Below are 20,020 nucleotides of genomic sequence, written 5' to 3' on the forward strand. Positions count from 1 at the left end.
CACGCTTAGGCTCATCAAAGATTCGGCTACGTTCATTGTTCGGCGGGGAAGACGGGTTCTTCAAAGACGCCTACCGTGTCAAGAAGAAACGTCGAGAAAGCCGGAAGGCCTCTCAATCTTCCGGCGGGTCTACAACTGGATCAGCGACCTCCGACGCAAGGACATCTGCGAGTCTATCGCCTACGACAACACGGATAATACGTACGGATACCTTCTCGTCGTCCCTGCAACAAATCCGGTCGGACGACTCCTCAGCGTTGACACAGCAGGCCACGTCGACCAAGAGCACGGAAGAGACCCACAATGAAGTCCTACGACCGGAAGAAGTGCCTGTTTCAGCCTTCGAAGCGGTGAAGCTAGACACAGCAGGTATCCCGGTAGCAACTCCCCCCTCAGAACCAGACAGCATGGTGGAGGAAGGCACGGAACACGAACACGCTCATTCACCCCCACCCCCGCCGACACCCCCTCAACCCGAAACGGATGCTCCGAAAGAGAAATTTCCTTCTGAAGACGTTCCCACATTGTCTACCTCGGTACACCATTCGACGCCCACACTCTCCGCTGCCAAGGAGGATGCCAAGGAAGGTGCCGAAGATGATGTCCCGGCGAAGGCAAAAGCCACACTTCCGGATGTGGAGACAGCGGCCGCAAGCGTCAATGGTCAGGGCGACGGATCGGGCCCACGCTCGACACCACCCGTTGAGGAAGAACCGAGTTCGCGAACACTCTCACAGATTATTCGGCACGTCGGGAGTGAGAACGCGCGGAAGGAGGTGATTGACTTGACATTCGATGATTCGGACGGGGAAGCGCCACAACCTGAGCGCACAGTCGCGAATAAACAGGTGTCACAGTCACACTTGCCATTGGAAGCTCAGCAGAGCACGTTACCTTGTAAGTCCACCAGAGCTGCTCCTCGAGGCGTGGGGTATTTAACGGGTCCTGCAGCCCTTTCTTCGTCGTCGTCGTCGTCTTCAACGTCTACTCCCCCCATCCCTGCGTCGCAACCCATCAAGACAGTAGACCTCAACGCGATCAGGAACATCCGCAAGATCTCCCTAGCATCCCAGCACCTTGCATCGCCCAAGCTCCCTCCCCCTGCCATCCCGCGCAACGTGAGAAGGGTCAGCAGCCCAAGTAAACTCTCTGCCTCTAGTTCGACCGCTTTCCCCTTCACCCCAGGCGGCGCCGTAGCCAGTTCCTCGAAGTTCGCCGCTACGCCCCCAAGTGACTCTCCCTCCCCAATCACCGCGACCCCCCAGGTCCCACTGAAGCCTATGTTGCCACGCCTCCGTGATCTCATTCGGGCTGCGATGCCGGCGAATCCACCAGCGCCTAATCCACAATCACCTGTAGCTAGGGTCGCATCTCCTACTGTCGTTCCGGAGGCTCCCTTACCGCCTCATTCGCCGCAGGGTCCGCCGTCGTCGCACACGTCTGAGGCCTCTGACTCACGTGACGTTGCCGCGGTGGAGCCCGCCCGGTTGAGTCCCGCCGTTGACCCTGAACAAGGCGAGGCGACACCACCCCGCTCATCTAGCCCTGAGGCTATGGAGGAGGAAGAGTGCCTCAGCCTCATCTATCCGAGTTCTCATGAGCAATCTCCAGTAGCCGAGGTGCGTGACGCGAACTTTTGTACCTGCCAATGACTGAATCGAAGACGTAAGACGGCCCCGCCCGAGCCCCAACATGAAGAGATCACTGCGCATGAAGAGCAACAAGAGGTTGTCATCCCTAGCACGCGGTGCACGCGCAGTCAAGCAAATTCCGAGTCCTCGGTTATGTCCGGCCCCCGTCGTTCCGCCCGTCTAACGTCGAGTTCTGCGGGGTCCTCCGTCGAGCCTCCGGAGCGCCCTATCAGTCGAACGCGGCGCACTCGGGCGTACATCCGCACGGCCAGCGACGATGCGGCTGCCGCTCATGGCGGTATCTCGCGCACCGCCGGCAACTCGTTCGTCCAGGCGTTCAAGGATGCGGGCTTCGAGCCGATCTCCTGGAAGCACGACCGCAAGCGGATCGCTAAAGAGTTCGCCCCCCTCACGCAGTTCGCAAAGGACATCCCGCACGAGCTGCATGACCGCATCAACGCGCTCAGCCTGGGGGCACGGCTCGCGGGGAACATGCAGGCGCTCGTCTTCGAGGCAGAGATCCACGCGAACACGGCCGAGGACGAGCCGTACGCGCCACCGATCCGCATCGTGAACGAGATCGACGACGAGCCCACGCCGCCGGTCGAGTTCTACTACTCGAACCTGATGTGGCATGGGGAGGGCGTGCCGAAACCGGACCATGATAGCCTGCATGGTTGCGACTGCTTTGGGCCGTGCGACCCCACGTCGACGACGTGCGCATGTGTCAAGCGGCAACGCAAGTATCAATGGGACCAAGGCGGGTTCATCTACGACAAGAAGGGCAAACTGCGCGCGCATGAGTACCCCATCTTCGAATGCAACATGAACTGCGGGTGCTCGGAGGACTGCATGAACCGGGTATGTCCCATCCAGCTCCAGTGGTTATGGACTGTGCGCTAACACCAGTGGTGCCGTAGGTGGTACAGCATGGGAGGCAGTATGAGATCGCCATCTGCAAAACTCTGAAGAAGGGCTGGGGTACGTCATGCTGCCTGCTCACTTGCTACATGCGATTGAATCGACCCGACGATAGGGGTGTTCAACGGTCCCAAGAAGATACCTGCCAACTCATACATTGGGATCTATGCCGGCGAATACCTCACAGATTCAGAAGGTGAAATACGGGGCACGTGAGTACACAGTTCGTTATGATACTGTACGTAGTAGGTCCTTACGGTTGACCTCTGCAGTCTCTACAACAAGTTCGGAAGGACGTACCTGTTTGACATCGACTTCTGGTACCTCAAGGATGACGAGGAGAAGGTCAAGTATTGCATCGATGCGTACCATGCTGGCAATGTGAGTAGCGCATCATACTCTCGAATCAGCCCAGCACTGACCACACATCTAGTTCACCCGATATCTAGTGAGTTCAGACATAGGCCGTATGTTGTATCGACGTTGACCTCGCACGCAGAACCACAGCTGCGACCCGAACTGCGTCATTGTCGCGTGTTACATCAACGAGGGCAACCTGGACAAGGCCCTGCTCACGATCTTCACTAACAGGGACGTCGAGCCCTACGAGGAGCTCTGTTTCTCCTACTTCGGCACGCCAGACGACGACATGGGCGTGGACCCTCCGCCAGATGGGGACAGCGACGACGACGCGGTCCACGTCAAGTGCCAGTGCGGGGCGCCGAACTGCACAGGGCGGATGTGGAAGTAGTTTTGCCTCCGGACAGAAACGGTCTCAATCGCTATCGCCATCGCTATCGTCGCAATATTCCCTTCATACTAGTACTTACTTATATGTTATGGTCGTCAGTTATTATATGGATTGTAGGCATATAGCGGTACTGTAGTGTAATCATGGTCAATATTCAACATGCGGGTCCATCCAGCTCCAAGAGCATGATACAAATGTGCGACAAACAGATAGCAAGATAGCAAGAACTAGCATGATACGGGATTTAAGTGTGCTGCTCGTTAGACGAACTAGCACCAGTGTCGGCTGGGCGACCCGACCAGGGGCGTCCGCCGTTTTCCTTGAACTCCCACTCCCGGAGCGCGTCTTCATCCCAGGCCTTGTCGTGGATATCTCCCTCCTTCAGCAGGAACTCCTCGTCGCGGAACTGTATCGGGAGATAGTCGTTCGTGACCGGATGCCTATACGACCACAATCACCGGAGTGAGCAACGATTTCTGAACGCCACACGACGCGATCGAGAAACTTACGCGAACTCCGGGTTGTACCGGTACCCGTGGCCATACCCGAGATTCTGCATGAGCCCCGTCGGCGCGTTACGCACCATGAGCGGGACGGGAATCGTCATGTCGAGCTTTGCGGCCTCCTCAGCGCGCTTGTAGCCCTCGTACGCGCGAGTCGACTTGGGCGCCTCCGATAGGTACGATACGAGGTGCGCGAGGTTGATGCGGCACTCCGGCATACCTATGACCTGACAGGCCTGGTATGTCGACATTGCCTGCGCACAAACAGCAGGTTGATTAAAAGTGCGCGAGCACATAGTGTCGTGATAGTACGTACCAGAGGGAGCGCATGGCTGTCCGCGAGCCCGATGTCCTCGCTCGCGCATACGACCATACGCCGAGCGATGTACAGGGGGTCTTCGCCGGCGCCCAGCATACGTGCAAGCCAGTATAACGCGGCGCTGCCCTGGCTGCCGCGTACGCTCTTGTGCAGGGCGGAGATGAGGTCATAACGCGCGTCGCCAGAGCGGTCGTATGCAGTCGATACCGAGCGGCGAAGTGCGCTGAGGAGCTTCTCCTCGTCCGAGGCGGAGGAGGCAGAGAGGACGAGTTCGAGAAGGGAAAGCGCGGTACGCGCGTCGCCAGTAGACAGTGAGACGATCGTTGACAGGACCTTGGGTGTCAGTTGTGGGTATGCGGCGAACGCGGGCTCGGGCTGAGATGAACACGGTGTCCCAGAGGGGCCCGACTGGGAAGATGGAGGCTGTGAAGATGGAGGCTCGGAGGATTGAGGTGGTTGTGTGAGAGGTGCCTCGATGTCCGGTTGCGAACTCTCAACGTCGCTCGAACCGTCGTCAATGATATGTATCTCGCGGGTGGGCTGCGACGCTGCCTCCTTGGACGAGCTCCTTTCAGACTCGGACACACGCTCTACGGCTTGAATGATAATTTTTCTGATGTCGTCATCTGTGAGTCGCTCTAACACGAAGACACTGTATAGTAAGATTAGTCCATATATTTGCTGAAAAGTGAGAGCACGTACCGACATCGGCTCAGCAGCGCGCTGGTAAGCCGGAAGGAGGGATTCTCGGTCGTAGCTCCTATAAGCTTGCAACAAGGTCATTCGCTGATTTTGAATGCAAGACGTAGCGTGCCAACCTGCAGATGACCTTGTTCAAGGAATGGGAGGAAGATGTCCTGAAGCCATGTTAATAATGTTAGTCCAAAGTCAGAGGTGCAAGATTACCTGCTGGGCCTTGTTGAAGCGGTGTACCTCGTCTAGGAATAGGATGGTCCGCCTAGCACGCAGAACGCGTAAGTACAGACCGTAAGCAGGCGACTAGGACTCTGACCTGCCTGTGAGGGCGAGCAAACTCTTGGCTTCCTCGACGACCGCGCGAACGTCCGCTATGCCCGAGTCCGTAGCGCTCAATTCTTTGAATACAGCGTTGGAGCTCTTTGCAAGCAGTCGCGCTATCGTAGTCTTGCCACATCTGCGGTGCCTGGTGAATATTCTCTAATGGACGATGAGGATTATACCCCGCACCCAGGTGGTCCCCAGAATATGATACTCCCCGTAGCGCCCCGATCGAGCTGGCTCCGTAAGAGAGAACCCGGCCCGGTCAAGTGAGGCTGACCAACAAACTCTGCCAGAGTTTGCGGCCGCAGGCGTTCTGCCAATGGCGCGGCAGACTGTAATCGTGCAGATGTAGTGACTCGTTGTCGTTTGAGCGGGGTGACCTGGGTAGGGAACGTATCCTCCGCCTCGCTGCGCTTTCGCGTGTGCCCAGACTTGGATGATGAGGCATGTTCGGTAAAGGAAGAGGACGCGCGCAATCCTTTCCCAGTCTGTGTAAAGAGCGAAGTAAGGGATGCCTGTGCCATCTTGCCCTTTTGCGTAGCGGAAGGTGTGGTATTAGCGGGCATGTCTTCCGAGCAGTTGTTGTCTAGATGTCGATTGATGTCTTGTTCAGGTACACTCTTGGAACACACCGGACTGAGTTGACGAGAGCTTCAGGTGAGAGTACACATGAGGCTACACGTGAAATCACATACCAAGTGACTGCAGTGTCGAAAGAGCATGAGCGAACGCGTCCACATTCGTGTCTGAGCAAGACGCAGAAAAGGTATTGCTAGCGTACCTTGTTGAGATTTGTCCGTATTCATCCCCGAGGTACAGCACAATTCTTCGAGCAGGAAACAGAGATAGCGATGTGAACCACAGAAACTAAGCAGGCAAGGTAAGAGAGAGAAAGAAAGAACGTGCTGGACGCGTCGCGGGGTGGGCGGCGCCGCGGGCCGACGTGAAGCGACGCGTAGGTCACGTGCATCAAGCTACTTTAAGGGGGCCTCATCGCCACCGCGTAGTTTTGCGGACTAAGTACGTTACTGTGACTGCAGTACAGTACTTGTGGTAATTGTGCGCTTTGCATCTCCGGCACGCGAAAAATACATATCATGTACGACAAGTGGTGCATGTATGGCCTAAGCCTATTTTATACTCGAAGCCTACCAACCTGTAACCAATTTTGTGCGAGTTGGATACGTGGAATGTACTCCAGTCTAGCGATGGATGATACCGATCACAGGTTGGATGCTGCTCTTGGACACATGGCGCACTTCCATAAGGACGAGATCCTGCAGCCCCAGTACCGCGTGTCCGCGGAACTGTAACGGGATACCCAATTCACGCGCTTTCGTCTTAGAAGGTGAGAGCCGTGGTCAGTCGTACTACCATATTTCTTCAAACACGCGTATGCCCTCACCAAAAAGCGCAGAACCTCACGAGCGACTATAGTTGCAAGTTGTGCGCGGGTCGGCGGGGTCTGCCGCGCGCGAAGGATGTTTGCCTGGTGAGAATACCGCGCATGACCCGAGAACTGTGGACGCCAGGCACGAGGTGAGTCTCAATCGCAGGGGTGCAGACCAGTGCCGCGCACCATGAGAATGATTGACATCTTCTGCGGGAGAGAAGCGGCGGCTCCGAACGCCGCCGCTTCGCGACCCACGAGGTCGCTCGTCTCGTCCGTCAGGGCGCGTTGGAGACTGCAGCCGTCGAATTGAATAGGGGGATATTGCAACACCATCACTTGGCGAGTCTGGTATTGCTCTTGTGGCAAAATCTGCACGTAATTGTTGCGGACGACGATCGAAAATTTAGCACAGGTCTTGGACACATGCGTGCCTGCCGTACCGTGATTGAAACTTCGGAACCGGGTTGGCACTGTACGACTCCGAATAGGGCATTGTGCGGCTGTGGCGTATCTGTCTGCGCAGACTTCGGCTTCCCGGAATCATTAACATGAGCAAATGTTTTGTACGGCCCGCCAGCCTGAAGCGACTCACTGCTGCGGACGTGTAAGGGTCGCCGGTGGACGGATATTCGTCGGCATTATCACGCGCCATAAAACCAGCGCCGTCCGAGTCGATGTCATCGTAGCCCAGCCCACCACTGGCAGGAGTGGGCCCCTCATCGCCCTGTATGTGACGTGCACGAGTCAATACCAGACAGTACGGACAAAGCCATTCGCCATGAAACGTACCGCGATGTATGAGGTGGATGAAGTGGTGCCGAAGCCATCTAGTCTGCCTTCGTCTTCATGGCAAGATAGAACCCAATAGATGCACTGTGGCTGGCCACAGCATATGCAATGACCCGCGAGGGCGACTGGGCTGTCATCTATGCTGGGGTCGTGTTGGTGTCCCATGTGGAGGTTGATGTACCAGTCGACGGCCACGGATGGACCGGTCTGTCAGTGAAGGGGATGTGGGGGTCGGTGAGGTTGACCAATTTTCTATTTGAGCGCGGCCGGAGAGCTGAGTTGATATATCCACATAGACATAGAACGGACGCACACGTCGAGCGGTAGTGCATCAGGAAAAACCTCCCCCCACATTTCCGGATGAGCGATCGTCAGTGACGAGGTTGCTCGCTACGCAATTGAGCACACAGGCTGCATCCGAGTTGAGCGCACAGGCTTCATCCGAGTTGAGCATGCCGGATGCCGCCCACGCGGTCGCTTCTTCGCGAGAGCCCCCGAGTAGAGAATATTCGCAACCCAATGCAAACCTTGCCCACCTGCCTGTTCAAGTAACGCGCCCAAAATCCCTGCGATTTGGTTGGCTGAGGCGTTTTGCATTGCATTGGCGAATATGCTCTAGTGAGAGGCGACACCCTCGGAGCCGCGGGCATGTTGTTCGTGCACCGCATCCGACAAGGCTGGGCGCGCGGCCTCGACACTTCTGTGCTGGCATTCGATGTCGCACAGTTCTATCCATCGGTAAATCACCGCATGCTGTTAGGCATCCTGCGCAAGCAGGGTTTCAGCGCCATGCTCGTGAATTTTCTGGAACAGTACCTGAGCGGCCGCTCGACGGCGTACCGCTGGGATGTGCTGACGTCGCCGCTCTTTGCGGCGGTGGATGTGGGGGTGGTCCAGGGCTCGTCCCTGTCACCGCCGCTGGCAAACTTGTACATTGCGCCGGTGATTCATCGCTTGTGTACGACCAGCTCGGACGGCACAGGCGGCCACCCGTGGCTGCAATTCTTCGTGGATGATGGCCTGTGGTCAGTGTCGCGAGCAGACCTGGACGGGAACGTCAGCGTGCTCCGGGATGAATACCGACGCACCATTGCGGAGTTCGATCGCGTCGGGCTACGCGTCGAACACGAGAAGACGGAAGCATGCCACTTCTCACGCAAGCGGGCGGACCCCACCCTTGACCTTGGCGAAGCCCCATTCACGGGAGACACACCGCTGAAGCCGGTGCCTGTATTGCGGCACCTGGGCTTCTACCTTGACAAGAAGATGACGTTTCGTGCACACGTGCGCTTCTACGGTGCGCGTGCGGCGAGCACTGCGCAGTCGCTCCTGATGCTTGGCAATTCCATCCGAGGCATGCCGCCTGCACAGCGACGGACATTGTACAAGTCGTGCGTGGTACCCCTGATGACGTACGGATGTCAGTAACGCGATCGTACACTGGGTCTTCGACAACTCGTCCTGTCATGGCAGTCTTGCGAAGGATGCGCTCACAGTCACCAAGATGAATGTGAACCCAGGAGGCAAGAACGTACCTGATATGCACGATACCATCGTCCCTGCAGACAACATGTGGGGGCGTGGGGGCTACCGTCAAACCATGCAGTTCGATGCTGTCCTCCCAGACGATGATGAGTTCAAGGCATACGAGGGGCAGCCGAAAGGGATACGTCGCATTCTTCACGAGCGCGGGCTGTTGAAGCGAAACATGATCGGCGACTGTAAGGAATGCAAGCAGTCCAAATCGCGCAAGGCACATGTCATCGGCTTGACGGAGGAAGAGCTCGACAGGATCGATGAAGATGAAGAGGTGGAGACCGAGGACGAAGATGATCGACCGACCGACTGCTGCATGCGCCTATCATCGGTACGTCTGCCTAGGGGAGACTAGCATGCGCCGTGCACTCGCAATGCAGCAGGACTTCAAGGATGAGAAATCCCTTCTCGAGAAGGTAATTTCTCAGGCGCAGGCTTCTCTGATGAACATTGACAGATGTTCTTTATGCTGGCAGATCATTGAAGAAGCCGGTGATGTTTGCCACTTTCTACCTAAGTTCCACCCGGAGCTCAACCCCATCGAGTACTATTAGGGCCGCTCAAAGTTGACGGAGCTGGGAGGCGCGCGTAGCTGGGAAGCGCCGCAGCGCGTTATCCCCAGTGAGAAATCGATCCGGGCGGGTACGCGCGCATACGCAGATTTCCGGAGGTGCAGAAACTTCCCGGAAATGTGCAGAAAAAGTGCACTGGTGCGTAAACCCATACGCGCATCTCCGCGAGACATACGCGCTCTTACGCGCCGATACGCACGGGTACGCGCGCAGGCCAGGGAGGTGGTCCACCCCGCAATTCCACTCATATGCAGGCAGATCCACGCATATGCACGCAGATCCACGCGTATCAGCGCGGACCCCCCCGGTATTGGGCAGAAAACATCGAATGTATTCCGGACCGGTACGTATGGGCACGGAGGGCCGCGGAAGGGTGCGTGGTACTGCGTACTCGCGCGGAAGCGTGCGTAGTAGCGCGTACTCGCGCGGGTGGGCGCGGAATTCCCCAGGTGCACCTCGCAATACCGCGGACGCATCAGCAAAAAGGTTACGAGCCTGTAGTATATGATGAGAGCCTTACAGTGAAATACAGTCCCAGTTGCACTACATACATTGGTGACATTTATATCTATGTTTGTGGTGCTGCAGAGGACATTGATGTGGCCTGGTAGCGCCCTGTAGCATGATATTGTGCCTGCTTCACAGGATAGGACATTGAAAGTTACACTTAGTCAATACATCGTCCTGCAGTGAAGAAGCTATGTAGCCTCAGAGCATTTAGAGAGTCCATGCTCCATCCTGAAGACTTAGATGGAGTCGCAGTCCAAGAGGGGTTGTGGGCGTATGATGCGGGGAACACTTAGATTATGGTACATAGTATACAGCGCGCTTAAGTTCGCGACACATACACAACGGGACCGACACGTATGTACGTCCGCATGACACGAGCAGCGCAATAAATGTCTACGCAAATTCTCATCAATGGGCGGACGGGCAGGCAGTGGGGACTCGGGACGGAGAGGGGGACGTAGCACCAGACGGCGGGGCGTGCCCTGCGCGGTCGTCGACTTGTGCCACATCCCCAGCCCGGAACGTTCCTGCGCGGCCCGTGGGGGACAGGGCGGCGCACCACCGGGCGCCCTCCACAAGCAGGTAACGTACTTCCCATGCTCAGGCGAAACTTCTGCGATGACGACAAATCCGCACACAGCAGAGCGGTTCCCGCGCCGTCACGCAGTCCAAGCAGCCTTCCTATATGGCAGAGCAAGTCAAAACACGGCACGTCACCTTCCATCGTGCTCGAAATCGGTCGGAGATTCACGTACATTTTCCGGGAAGCAGTATACTTCGAATTCGGCGACACAATCGCAGCGGGAGAGAGGGGTGTCGCATATCGTGCCATCAGTTCTCATGCTGTTCGTAGCGGTAGATGCAGTTAACCGCAGAGGGGTGCCGCACACTCGACAGCGTGGACTTGCACTTGCGGCGTCCCAACGATCCGGGAGCAGGGTGTGCGCACTGCTGCGCCCACGGCGGACGTCCAGGGATGCGCAATGCGCGTGGAGGACCGTGGCTCGTCGCGGATGCGTGCTCGTGGCGAGAGCGAGATGGGCATCGTTCCTCGCGCCTTGGCTGCTGATGGCCGCGTGGACGATATCTCCGAGATGTAGACGTCAGTACCCGTCTCCTGGGTGTACGTCGGCCTCGTGCGACGCGTGCCACGGCGTCTGCGCCCTGCGCCTGCGCGGTGAACGGAGATGTCGCACAGCCATGCATGCGGGCTCAGAGCATGCCGTATCGCCGGGCAACACGAGCGCAGTACCCGTGCGTGGACGTGAAAGAGTTCGCGCATAGGGGAGTTCGGGAGCGAGGTTTCGAGAACACTGATGGCTGGCGTCAGAATTATCGCCGGGGACGCTTCTTCATCGGAAGGTCAGTAAGCATGCTCTCTGACCTCTGACATGTCCACTCACCGAGCTCCGTCAAGAAGACGTTGAAGCGGGACAGTGGGCGACCATGTTCGCTCTCCAGACATGTCTGCAACGCTCCCCGTGTGGGAAACAAGGGGGGGGATGCAGGAGGGCCGAAATGAATTGGACGCAGCCGGGAACACATTGATTGGCTCGTATCGTCGTCTGGACAGCAGGCATAGACGTCGCGCATGGCCTGAGAGTGTCTGTGACGATGCGGGGAGTGAGTGAAAGGCGCCCTGTGTGCATGCACCCATTACTCACCTCGCGCGCACAGCGCAGCTATGCAGGACGCCTGTATATGACCACGGGCAATGTCGACGCCTGATGACAACCGATGCGGCCGCGCACAGGCTGCGCGCGCGTACCGGGAAGCTTCGCCACGGTATCTGGAGCTCGAGACCACCCAGGAGTGTTTGAGAGAATGCAGAGTAAGTAAGTACAGTTCCTCCAGATAGCCGCGGGTATCACTCACTCGTTCAGCAGGTCGGTGGCTACCTGGTACCGTCGCGGCGGATGCTATATTGCCTCGCGGGTTCCGTGGAGGCACCTGTGTAGACGTAAGGATGCCTGAGATGAGTGCACGACATGCTCACGCACCCAATTGTCTGCGTACTGTATCTGCGCGGTGAGTGGAGATGTTGCGCGGCCACCGTTGGGCGAGCAGTAAGCGGCTCGTAGCGTCGCGCCCCACGAGCATGGTATGCGCGCGGGGAGGGGAGAGGGTTCGCAAATACGGCAGCTCGGAGCGACACTTCGAGAGCACTGATGAGGGCTCTTGTAGGCCATGCGCTTTGCGCGCGGGTGTTGGGGCAACAACGTGTTGCGCGGGCATGAAGATTTGAGAACGGACAGCCAGTAGCTGTAGCAACACGGTGAGTACGTCTCCAAACCTTCGCGCAGGCAGACGTGCTAACCTTGGGAGTCTCTCGTACGACTCGGGTGACCTCGCATGTGCACATGCTGCTTCGACGAAGAGCAACATGACCTCGACGCGCTCCGTGGTCGAAGCAGCGGTCAGTGCATACCGGGGAGATAGGAAGGGTGAGGGAAGCAGGAGATCGGGGGCAGGGGAAAGGATGCCACACCCACACGGTGTGGTGGCTGTGGGTCGAACTGGGCAGGGGCTAGGTACGACACGGCGCAGTGATTGTGTCGTGAGGATGTGCGTCCTGGGCAACACGGTCGAGAGACGGGCGCGGCCGATATGCGCATCCGGTAAGGTTGACACCGCGATCTGGAGGGAGATGTCCATGGCCATGCGCACTGCGACGTCAGTGTGCGGCCCCGTCGACGTTGGATGGCACAAGATGAGCAGTCGCTCTCGCTCTGGCCGCGTCGCGATCTGCCAGGACATGCGACATTGAGCGAGGGAGGTGAGTCGGCCGTGCGTGGTCTGCCGGGCTCCGTCGTTGTATGCGTTGACGATAGAAGGCCATGTGCGCGTCGTGGATACATGGCGCGCGACGCGCGCCGTCGGCGGTGTGCACGATTGTGGTTGCGCAGTCATGCAGAGCCGGTGTCATCCGAGGTGCGTGGTGGACGTCCAAGGGCCGCAGGGTGGCCCGTGGATGTCTGGTCGACATGGGCGTGGGCGAGTGGCCGACGAGCGATGCGTGGCGCACGTAGGGCCTGGCACGCTGTTTGAGAATGCGTACCGCTGCGTAGAGGGGCGGCCCACGGGTGGAGGGAGGCAGGGCGGAGGGAGATGAGATTGACGTAGTAGTGATAGGCTGTGTATGCACTGCTAGGGTACAAGTTAGAATGCACGGCGCTGCCCGCAGACACAGGTAGCAGGAACTTACCAGGCAGTCAGGTCTGTGTTTCGGACGTCTATCCGGCTGCGCGGACAGGACATAACGGTCTTGTTCGTGTCGAAATTGCTTCGGGGCACAGTGTTGTCATGCAGGCGGGTGACGGTCGGCGCGAACGTCGCAGAGCGCGAGTCTGTATGCGGAGCTGAAGAGGGCCACGTAGTGTGCGTAATTGTGTCAGTTATGTACGCAATGCGCCTTGCGGACCATGCATTGCATGGAGCAATCCCGTGGCAGGGCGAGGGAGGGACAGAAATACGAACTCACCAATACCACACCTCCTCATCCTCACTGCCTTCCCATCCCTTGATCGCGCCCTCGGTCATCCCCTGATCGCGCTCTCCATCATCCCCTTGTCGCGCCTTCTGCCATCCACTCTTCCCGCCCTCAATCTTCGCGCCCTTCGCCGTCCGGTTGTCGCACCCGAGGTAGAGGGACCGGGAGACGGTCACTGTGTGCGCAGGTGGGGAACGTTGGGGGTGCCGTCTAATGCTCCACCCTAGGGCACTCCATGTAGATGCCCCGTTGCGCTCCAGATGGGTGCGCTCACTAGTTGAAGCCACGACGTTCAAGCGCCAGGTCGAAGGGCGGCGCGAAGTGCGCTCATCCGAGTCCCTCCATGACCTCGCCCCCAACCGGTGTGGATTCCGTGTTCCCATCGAGTCGTAGTACGCCATTGCGTCGCGCAGACTCGGAAGGACACTTGTCGCATGGTGGGCTGTCAGAGCCACGTAAGTGCGGTGCGGGGGACGTGTAGAGAGCGCTTCTGCACGAGGAGACATGGTCGTGCAGGAGTGGTGCGCGGGGCACAGGTATTTGCACGGCGCGGAACGGCCGCATGGCGGTGGGAGGATGGAGGGCCGTTCAAGGTTGTCGAAGGATGGTTCTTGATTCGGGACTTCTGCGGGACCTCAGAGTATGCAATGGGTGTCCTGGGAGTGATTAACGAGGAGCGGCATGGAATAGGTGGAAATCGGAGTAGTGGTTAAGATAGAAGTCCACGGGTTCGTCGAGAACAGTCTCCGAAGACCAGTTGATGTCTACAGACTCTCCGCCAAACCGTGGGATGAGATGACAAGGGCGAAGGAGCTTGCTGGCGGAGACAATAGAATGCCGTCGTGCTTGATGGTACGTTGAATGCGATGTAGTCAAGAGCCCGCCCGTTCTATCTGGGCCCCGGAACGGTCTAAACCATTCTACAAACATGAGAGGATGGCTATGGGTGCCAAGATGCGCAGGGAGGTAGAATATGACCTTCACGCGCCCAGCTGAGACACCTGTCGGGGATAACATATCAATAAGTGCAGAGTAGGGACAAGATAGTACTCACCGTGGAGCGCGCCTTCGCGGCGGAAGAGCTCTTCATCTACCATGAAGAGAGCGGTATCGAAATGCGCCGGTGTTGCAGCATGGGTTCCGCGGCGCGGTCGATATGGGGCAGCCCGCAGCTTGCAGACGCGTTTGGAGTTTGCTACGTGCCGATTGGGAGGGAGCAGGACAGACAGAGAATGATAGATATCGAAGCAGTCGAAGCGGTTGGGCGGGAGATGCGAGGCTGCATGGGAGGGGCTCCGGTTACTGGCTAAAAAGACGTTCAAGTCGTCCAGGAATCCCGTAGCACCATAGTTCGTTTGTATCTGTGGCAAGGAGACACGAGAGGCAGTCGGCTTGAGGAGGACCTAGGCCAATACACTAAGAGCTCACATCCGTTTGGAGGCCCATTTGGGCCGTTTTCGGGGGTCGAAAATCCGCTCTTTTTCGGGGATTTTCGCGTAAGTTGCGACCGGCTACGCCGGATTCGGGGGTAAAATGCATGTAACATAGGGTTAGGCGCCCGTTTAGCGCTCAACGGATTTTCCGGCCCGACGGGCCCCTACTGAGTTGGAGGAGAAAACATTGAAAAGAGAGCGCGGTGGGCTGATTCCTTCGCTTTTCAGCTATATTTCGTCTCCAGGGGGAAGCCCTGGCCGTCCGGTCAGCCGACCGAGGCTTACTTTCGGGGTTCCAGCATATGACTGTCCCGGCAAGGGCTTGTTTTCGGGGCTGGGAGGGATGTAACTCCGGCCGCTGACGGCCTCATTTTCGGGGAAATCGACCTAAATTTCATGTGAGTTCCGGGCCCTTCGGGCCCATTTTCGGGGATTCCGGCATATGAGCTCTTGGTGTATTGGCCTGGGTCCTGCTTGAGGGGAAGCTGGTAGGCGCGCACAACGTTGGACGAAATGAGCTGATGGAGCACCTTGTACTCGGCTGGAGTATGGGCGCCCTGCCGTTCGGCTGCGTCTTCATCTTCCTCTTCCTCCTCATCGTCCTCGTCGTCCTCGCCCTCAGTCCCATCCGAGGAGTCCTCTATAGAAACACCGACCTCCTCTTGCGCTCGCCAAGCGATGTATGCTTCATGCCTCACGATGGCTTCCTGGCGCTGTAGCCAAGTTGTCATTTGCGCGAAGTACTCCCGGCGACTGCTCCCTCGGTAGGCCTTCTTGGCGAAGTCGATATGAAGCCGCTCAGATGTTTCGGTGTTTAGGCCGTCCACACACCCAACTTCCACGATAGCGTCGACGTAGTGAAGCAGTGAGTGGAGCTTGGGTATGTTGAAGTGTTCGCGGATTCCCAGCCTTACAAACACTTCTTTTTCAGCATGGAAGCGAGCGAGCGCATCGCGCAACTGAAGCAGCGTAGTGTCGGAGTGGACGGGGTATTGAGCAAGGTATACAAAGTCGACCAGGGCTTGCACGCAATGGATGACCGACCCGTCGACGCGTCCAACAAGTAAGCCAACAAGGACCTTGGCGATTTCCTTCGCCTCACCTCCCGTCCATTGTGAGATGAGGGAGATGCCACTCTTGAAGTGACGGAGGCCGTGAGCATCGGGGAGCGTCTTGAAGCGGTTGTCGAGATCCTCCTTCCCAACAAGCTTCGTGATCCATACAACCAGATGGTCTTTCAACACACCCTTGTGGAGTTGATGGAGGATGTCCGGCGTGATGGTCGCGAAAACGTCGACGAGAGGATGGCCTGCCCAGAACGGTTCGGGGATGGGACGCAAGCCCTGCTCAACGAACTCCAGTATGTCTTCTCCAGCACATGTTCGATTCATGAGGTCCTCGCTGACGCTCTGGGAACGAAGGGGATAGACGGTCGTGTCCCCCCTGCAAAGTCGAGGAACGAGGCACCGTGGGCAACAGTTCTCCTTGCAGCATGCCACGAGGCACTGCTCCGGATGGTCCGCGATGTATGCAGCGAGGATGGGGAATATGCGTCGGATCTGACCATCTGCGCAGGTCATCAAGGTCCCTTGTCTTCCAGCAGCCTTCAGCGCATCGAGCATGCTACTCATACAACGGTGGAACAGGCGGTACTGTGCCTCAGATCTTGTGGAATCGGTGAAACACGCTAACTTGGCCACAGGTACGTACCCCAGAAGTACTGTTGCGTGACTGGAGGGTTGGCGGCGGAGGGCCTTGTCTATGTTGCCGATCGTGAGGTAGACGGGCCACGCTGACTTGTCACCGCGCATCACAGAGAGGGTAGTCTTGTCTGAAGCAAGGATCACCGGCACAAGTGTGGCGCCCGCGGGCAGACGAGCCTTAGAAGTACGGGGTAAGCCATCGTCTTGTCCTACCGTGAGGTCGCCGTATGATCTGATGCACGTACTTGTGTTTTCCACCACCAGTCCCCGCTGCTCATCTCACTGTAGTACCGCTGTCCATCACATCGGATCTTCGTCGGCTCGTATGTTATGAAGTCTCGGAATGCCGGGTTCCCGATCAGCTCTGCGATACACTCCAGGGGATCGCGCCGCCAGACTTCCAGCTCCTCGGTCAGGGCTTGCCCATTCGGGCCCATACGGTCGCCCGTGACAGTAACAAGGTCGTAATGCCACTGCGGCCCAACGGGGAGTGCATCAATCTTCTTGAAGAACATGTACTTGCTCCGGAAGCTAAGCTTGGTACGTTTGCGCGTCTTGAGGGCAAAAGTGAGTTACGGTTGCCTGTGCATGTAGCAAAGACTTACGATGTCCAGCTTGCAGTACTCCTCAATGCCAGTATGGTTCACATACTTCATCAGCCACTTTGCAGCCCCCCACTCCTCCTCGTCACGGAAGGGCGCATGCAGGCCCTCTTGCATCGCGTTGTGTTTGTCTCGGAGATCTTGGAACACCGTGACGCCTGGTCCCAACGTGGTTGCGATGTCTCCGGGGAAATGTTCGTAGGACCAGGGTGAGCTGTCTTCGTCCGCAACATCCTCTACAGTGACGCGACGCCGCTTTCCAGAGACATCGGCTTCTACCTGTGCCGGCGATAGTTCGCGAGGTGCCGGGATGTAGGCTGGAATCTCGTCGAAGATGCTCAAAGACGGGGACTGTGCGCGCGAGGCAGGGCCGGTTGGGTCGACAGAAGGGGTCGAAGTACGAGTGAGTGTTGCAGCGTCCATATCTTTCTGAGACTCAGCCTGATAGACGTTCTCGCATCCAGGAGAGCCGCCTATATGTTGGTTAAGCTTCTTGTGGGTGGCGAACCGCTTCGAGCAAGCAAGGCAACGAGGAAAGAGAGCCATGTTCTGTTGAGGAAGGAGGAGAACAAGGATGAGGTGAACGGACAGGAGTCGAGAGCGAGTCTCCTTGAATTGCGGCTGACTTAGACTTGTAGCCCGGAAACGGTCGGCGGGCGAGCTGCTCGGCGCTTGCCGGTCATTGCAATTTTGACCGCGTCGCTCTTGACTGAAATCGCCACGTCGACTCTCTATTCCTGCCTTCACCTCCGGTCACTCCTGCACAATGGCTTCACAGGCTGTGAAGACTCGTAGTGGACGTCAATCCAAGCCCTCTGAAAAGAAAGGGTACATGGGTATGTGTAGTCCTTATCACGTTCAAAGCGAGTCACATTTAGGTAGAAAACCTTCGCTACCTTACAGATGGGCAACAGGACCCGGACAACACAGGGAAGAAAGCGAAACGCAAGCGAGGTGACAAGGAGAACGCTCCGGAAAAGAAGAAGGGAAAAGTCCAGCACGAGCCAGCTCAGAAGGAGGTGAGCAGCAGAATGACGGCGTTAGCAAGCGTGCGGGGCACTCATCCAAAGCAGTTCAACATCGTAGCTCTGCCGACTAACAGCACCGCCAACAAAAGCCAATCCATAGACCTGCGTGCACGCTCAGCTCCTATCCCAAAACCGAAGGTCACTCCTGCGCGCAAGGTAGCCGGCGAACGTCACCCCGTCCCGACGTCATCTGTATGTTTTCAGATCTGTGTTCATCCCCTATGCTGATATTGTATCATCAGCAGCCGCGTCGAACGCTCACTCCTGCGAACAGAGAGCGCCTTCTTCAACTGAAGAAGCCGTTCGGAGCCGCATCGGTGGGACGTCATGCTACTGCCGCAACCATGCCATCGATGTCCCAGCCCGAGGCACGCAAGATGGAGCGGCCGAAAAGGAAGCAGTACTCGTCTTCTCAGCCTGTGCAATCCGTGCGGCCGCGTCATCCTCGAGAGAGCGGCCAACGTGTTCGTCATCAACAAATCACTTATGGCCGCCCAAAGCTGGTACGTACAAGCCATTCCCTGCGTCTCCTATTCCGCCTAAGCATACGTGATATAGGCTCAGGTCACTGAAGGTTTGTTGGCGCCGTCTATCATGTATAAAGAAGCTGACTACTATGTGATTTGCTCGAAACTAGATCACGAAGATCGGCACACATCTGATCAGCGCAGGGGCTACGTCAATACGAGTCAGTACGACCAGGGCGAGGGCGAGGAAGGTGGCGGTGGCAATGAGGATGATGACGAGCACCAAGGCGAGTACGGCAGCCATGCAGATGAGGGAGGTGAGTACGGTCACGCTAAGAGTGATGGCGAGTACGGGAGTCAAGGAGGTTATGATGAAGATGAGCATGATAACCCGAGTGAGCACAGTCGTCATTAGACGGCCACTGGGCACCACTTTACTGATCACCTTGCATAGATGACTGGAGCGGCTACCCGCAACAGGATGCCGATGACGAGCAAGAAGAGGATGATTACGACCCTGGTGAGTGTCTCATGGGTATACTCTGATTGCCATACAATTGTGATTGAACTGCAGATATGGACGACATGGTGCCTCGGCCAAGCGCTGCACCTAGTCAAGATTGGCGCGGAATGGAAAACCACCTGACCGGTATGTCATACAATCCCCACTTCCACCTTCATTGCTGAATGACTGTTACATGGTCCGCCGCGCACACTAGACGGCCAAAGGGAGGCCACCGGGTTCGACCCCGACGAGTTCGAAGACGGGCCACCCATGCCATCCCAGCCGCGAGTCCACCGGCGTCCAGTGCAAGCGCTTGCATCCGACAACGACTCGAACGAAGACGACCCGTTCAATGAAGATCGCCAACATCCCCACGCTCAGCAGTATTATGGGGAGGTCTTCGACAACGGACCGTCCGATCGCAGCGCTGGAGAGGAGTCGAGCAATGAAAGCGATGCACCGCTGGCTAAGCGGTGCCGATGTCATGCACCAAACTGGTTTGGCACATGGGCCTACCGGAACAGTCCAGGGTATGCCAGCAATAGGAGCACCCTCACCAGACAGACCTAGGACCAGAGACCAACCTAGCAGACACCAGAATACTTAGGACTAGCCCAGAGGTCAGGAGACAGTTCCGGAAGGTACCGGAAACTTCAGGAACAGGAGGAACCCAGCCATCAACACAGGATCATCTGCAGTCATGGAGAACATGCTAGACTACTTCAGCTGACAAAGGCACAGAAATTGCCAGGAGGTTCTAGAAGGTTCCGGATGATGTGCACATGACAGCCTAGCATCAGAGAGCCAGGGAGCACCAGGATATTCCAAGGAGACAGGAGGAGAACAT

The 20,020-nt window shown here is 57.3% G+C and overlaps 7 protein-coding genes across 7 annotated transcripts; 3 read left to right on the plus strand and 4 right to left on the minus strand.

The window, feature by feature from the left end:
* Window positions 1-1,784: 1,784 nt before the first annotated feature.
* Window positions 1,785-3,303, plus strand: TRAVEDRAFT_112981 (SET domain-containing protein; the record flags this gene model as incomplete). The annotated part of the gene is made up of 5 exons (XM_008036000.1): window positions 1,785-2,492; window positions 2,552-2,612; window positions 2,668-2,764; window positions 2,825-2,933; window positions 3,052-3,303. 5 exons carry the CDS (start codon window positions 1,785-1,787, stop codon window positions 3,301-3,303), a joined length of 1,227 nt encoding a protein of 408 aa, XP_008034191.1.
* Window positions 3,304-3,547: 244 nt separating this feature from the next.
* TRAVEDRAFT_114133 (P-loop containing nucleoside triphosphate hydrolase protein) lies at window positions 3,548-5,669 on the minus strand (the record flags this gene model as incomplete). Its single annotated transcript, XM_008036001.1, has 9 exons — window positions 3,548-3,743; window positions 3,813-4,060; window positions 4,123-4,500; window positions 4,711-4,777; window positions 4,828-4,892; window positions 4,944-4,982; window positions 5,032-5,083; window positions 5,138-5,278; window positions 5,332-5,669. The coding sequence occupies 9 exons, from the start codon at window positions 5,667-5,669 to the stop codon at window positions 3,548-3,550; spliced, it is 1,524 nt and encodes a 507-aa protein (XP_008034192.1).
* A 678-nt stretch (window positions 5,670-6,347) lies between these two features.
* TRAVEDRAFT_43062 (uncharacterized protein) lies at window positions 6,348-7,492 on the minus strand (the record flags this gene model as incomplete). Its single annotated transcript, XM_008035569.1, has 6 exons — window positions 6,348-6,485; window positions 6,551-6,664; window positions 6,725-6,907; window positions 6,979-7,068; window positions 7,131-7,262; window positions 7,328-7,492. The coding sequence occupies 6 exons, from the start codon at window positions 7,490-7,492 to the stop codon at window positions 6,348-6,350; spliced, it is 822 nt and encodes a 273-aa protein (XP_008033760.1).
* Window positions 7,493-8,458: 966 nt separating this feature from the next.
* On the plus strand, window positions 8,459-8,755 carry TRAVEDRAFT_83658 (uncharacterized protein; the record flags this gene model as incomplete). The annotated part of the gene is made up of 1 exon (XM_008036002.2): window positions 8,459-8,755. A coding segment is annotated over one exon (297 nt), but the record flags the coding sequence as incomplete, so codon positions are not given.
* Window positions 8,756-12,851: 4,096 nt separating this feature from the next.
* TRAVEDRAFT_43064 (uncharacterized protein) lies at window positions 12,852-13,941 on the minus strand (the record flags this gene model as incomplete). Its single annotated transcript, XM_008035570.1, has 3 exons — window positions 12,852-13,089; window positions 13,151-13,304; window positions 13,452-13,941. 3 exons carry the CDS (start codon window positions 13,939-13,941, stop codon window positions 12,852-12,854), a joined length of 882 nt encoding a protein of 293 aa, XP_008033761.1.
* Window positions 13,942-14,101: 160 nt separating this feature from the next.
* On the minus strand, window positions 14,102-17,596 carry TRAVEDRAFT_113577 (uncharacterized protein; the record flags this gene model as incomplete). Its single annotated transcript, XM_008036003.1, has 5 exons — window positions 14,102-14,436; window positions 14,490-14,838; window positions 15,399-16,748; window positions 16,817-17,125; window positions 17,177-17,596. The coding sequence occupies 5 exons, from the start codon at window positions 17,594-17,596 to the stop codon at window positions 14,102-14,104; spliced, it is 2,763 nt and encodes a 920-aa protein (XP_008034194.1).
* A 343-nt stretch (window positions 17,597-17,939) lies between these two features.
* Window positions 17,940-19,355, plus strand: TRAVEDRAFT_17321 (uncharacterized protein; the record flags this gene model as incomplete). Its single annotated transcript, XM_008035260.1, has 7 exons — window positions 17,940-18,009; window positions 18,077-18,393; window positions 18,447-18,704; window positions 18,760-18,775; window positions 18,839-18,985; window positions 19,123-19,188; window positions 19,243-19,355. 7 exons carry the CDS (start codon window positions 17,940-17,942, stop codon window positions 19,353-19,355), a joined length of 987 nt encoding a protein of 328 aa, XP_008033451.1.
* Between the last annotated feature and the right edge of the window lie 665 nt (window positions 19,356-20,020).

The sequence above is a fragment of the Trametes versicolor genome (assembly GCF_000271585.1).
Source record: "Trametes versicolor FP-101664 SS1 unplaced genomic scaffold TRAVEscaffold_2, whole genome shotgun sequence".
Taxonomy (NCBI): domain Eukaryota; kingdom Fungi; phylum Basidiomycota; class Agaricomycetes; order Polyporales; family Polyporaceae; genus Trametes; species Trametes versicolor.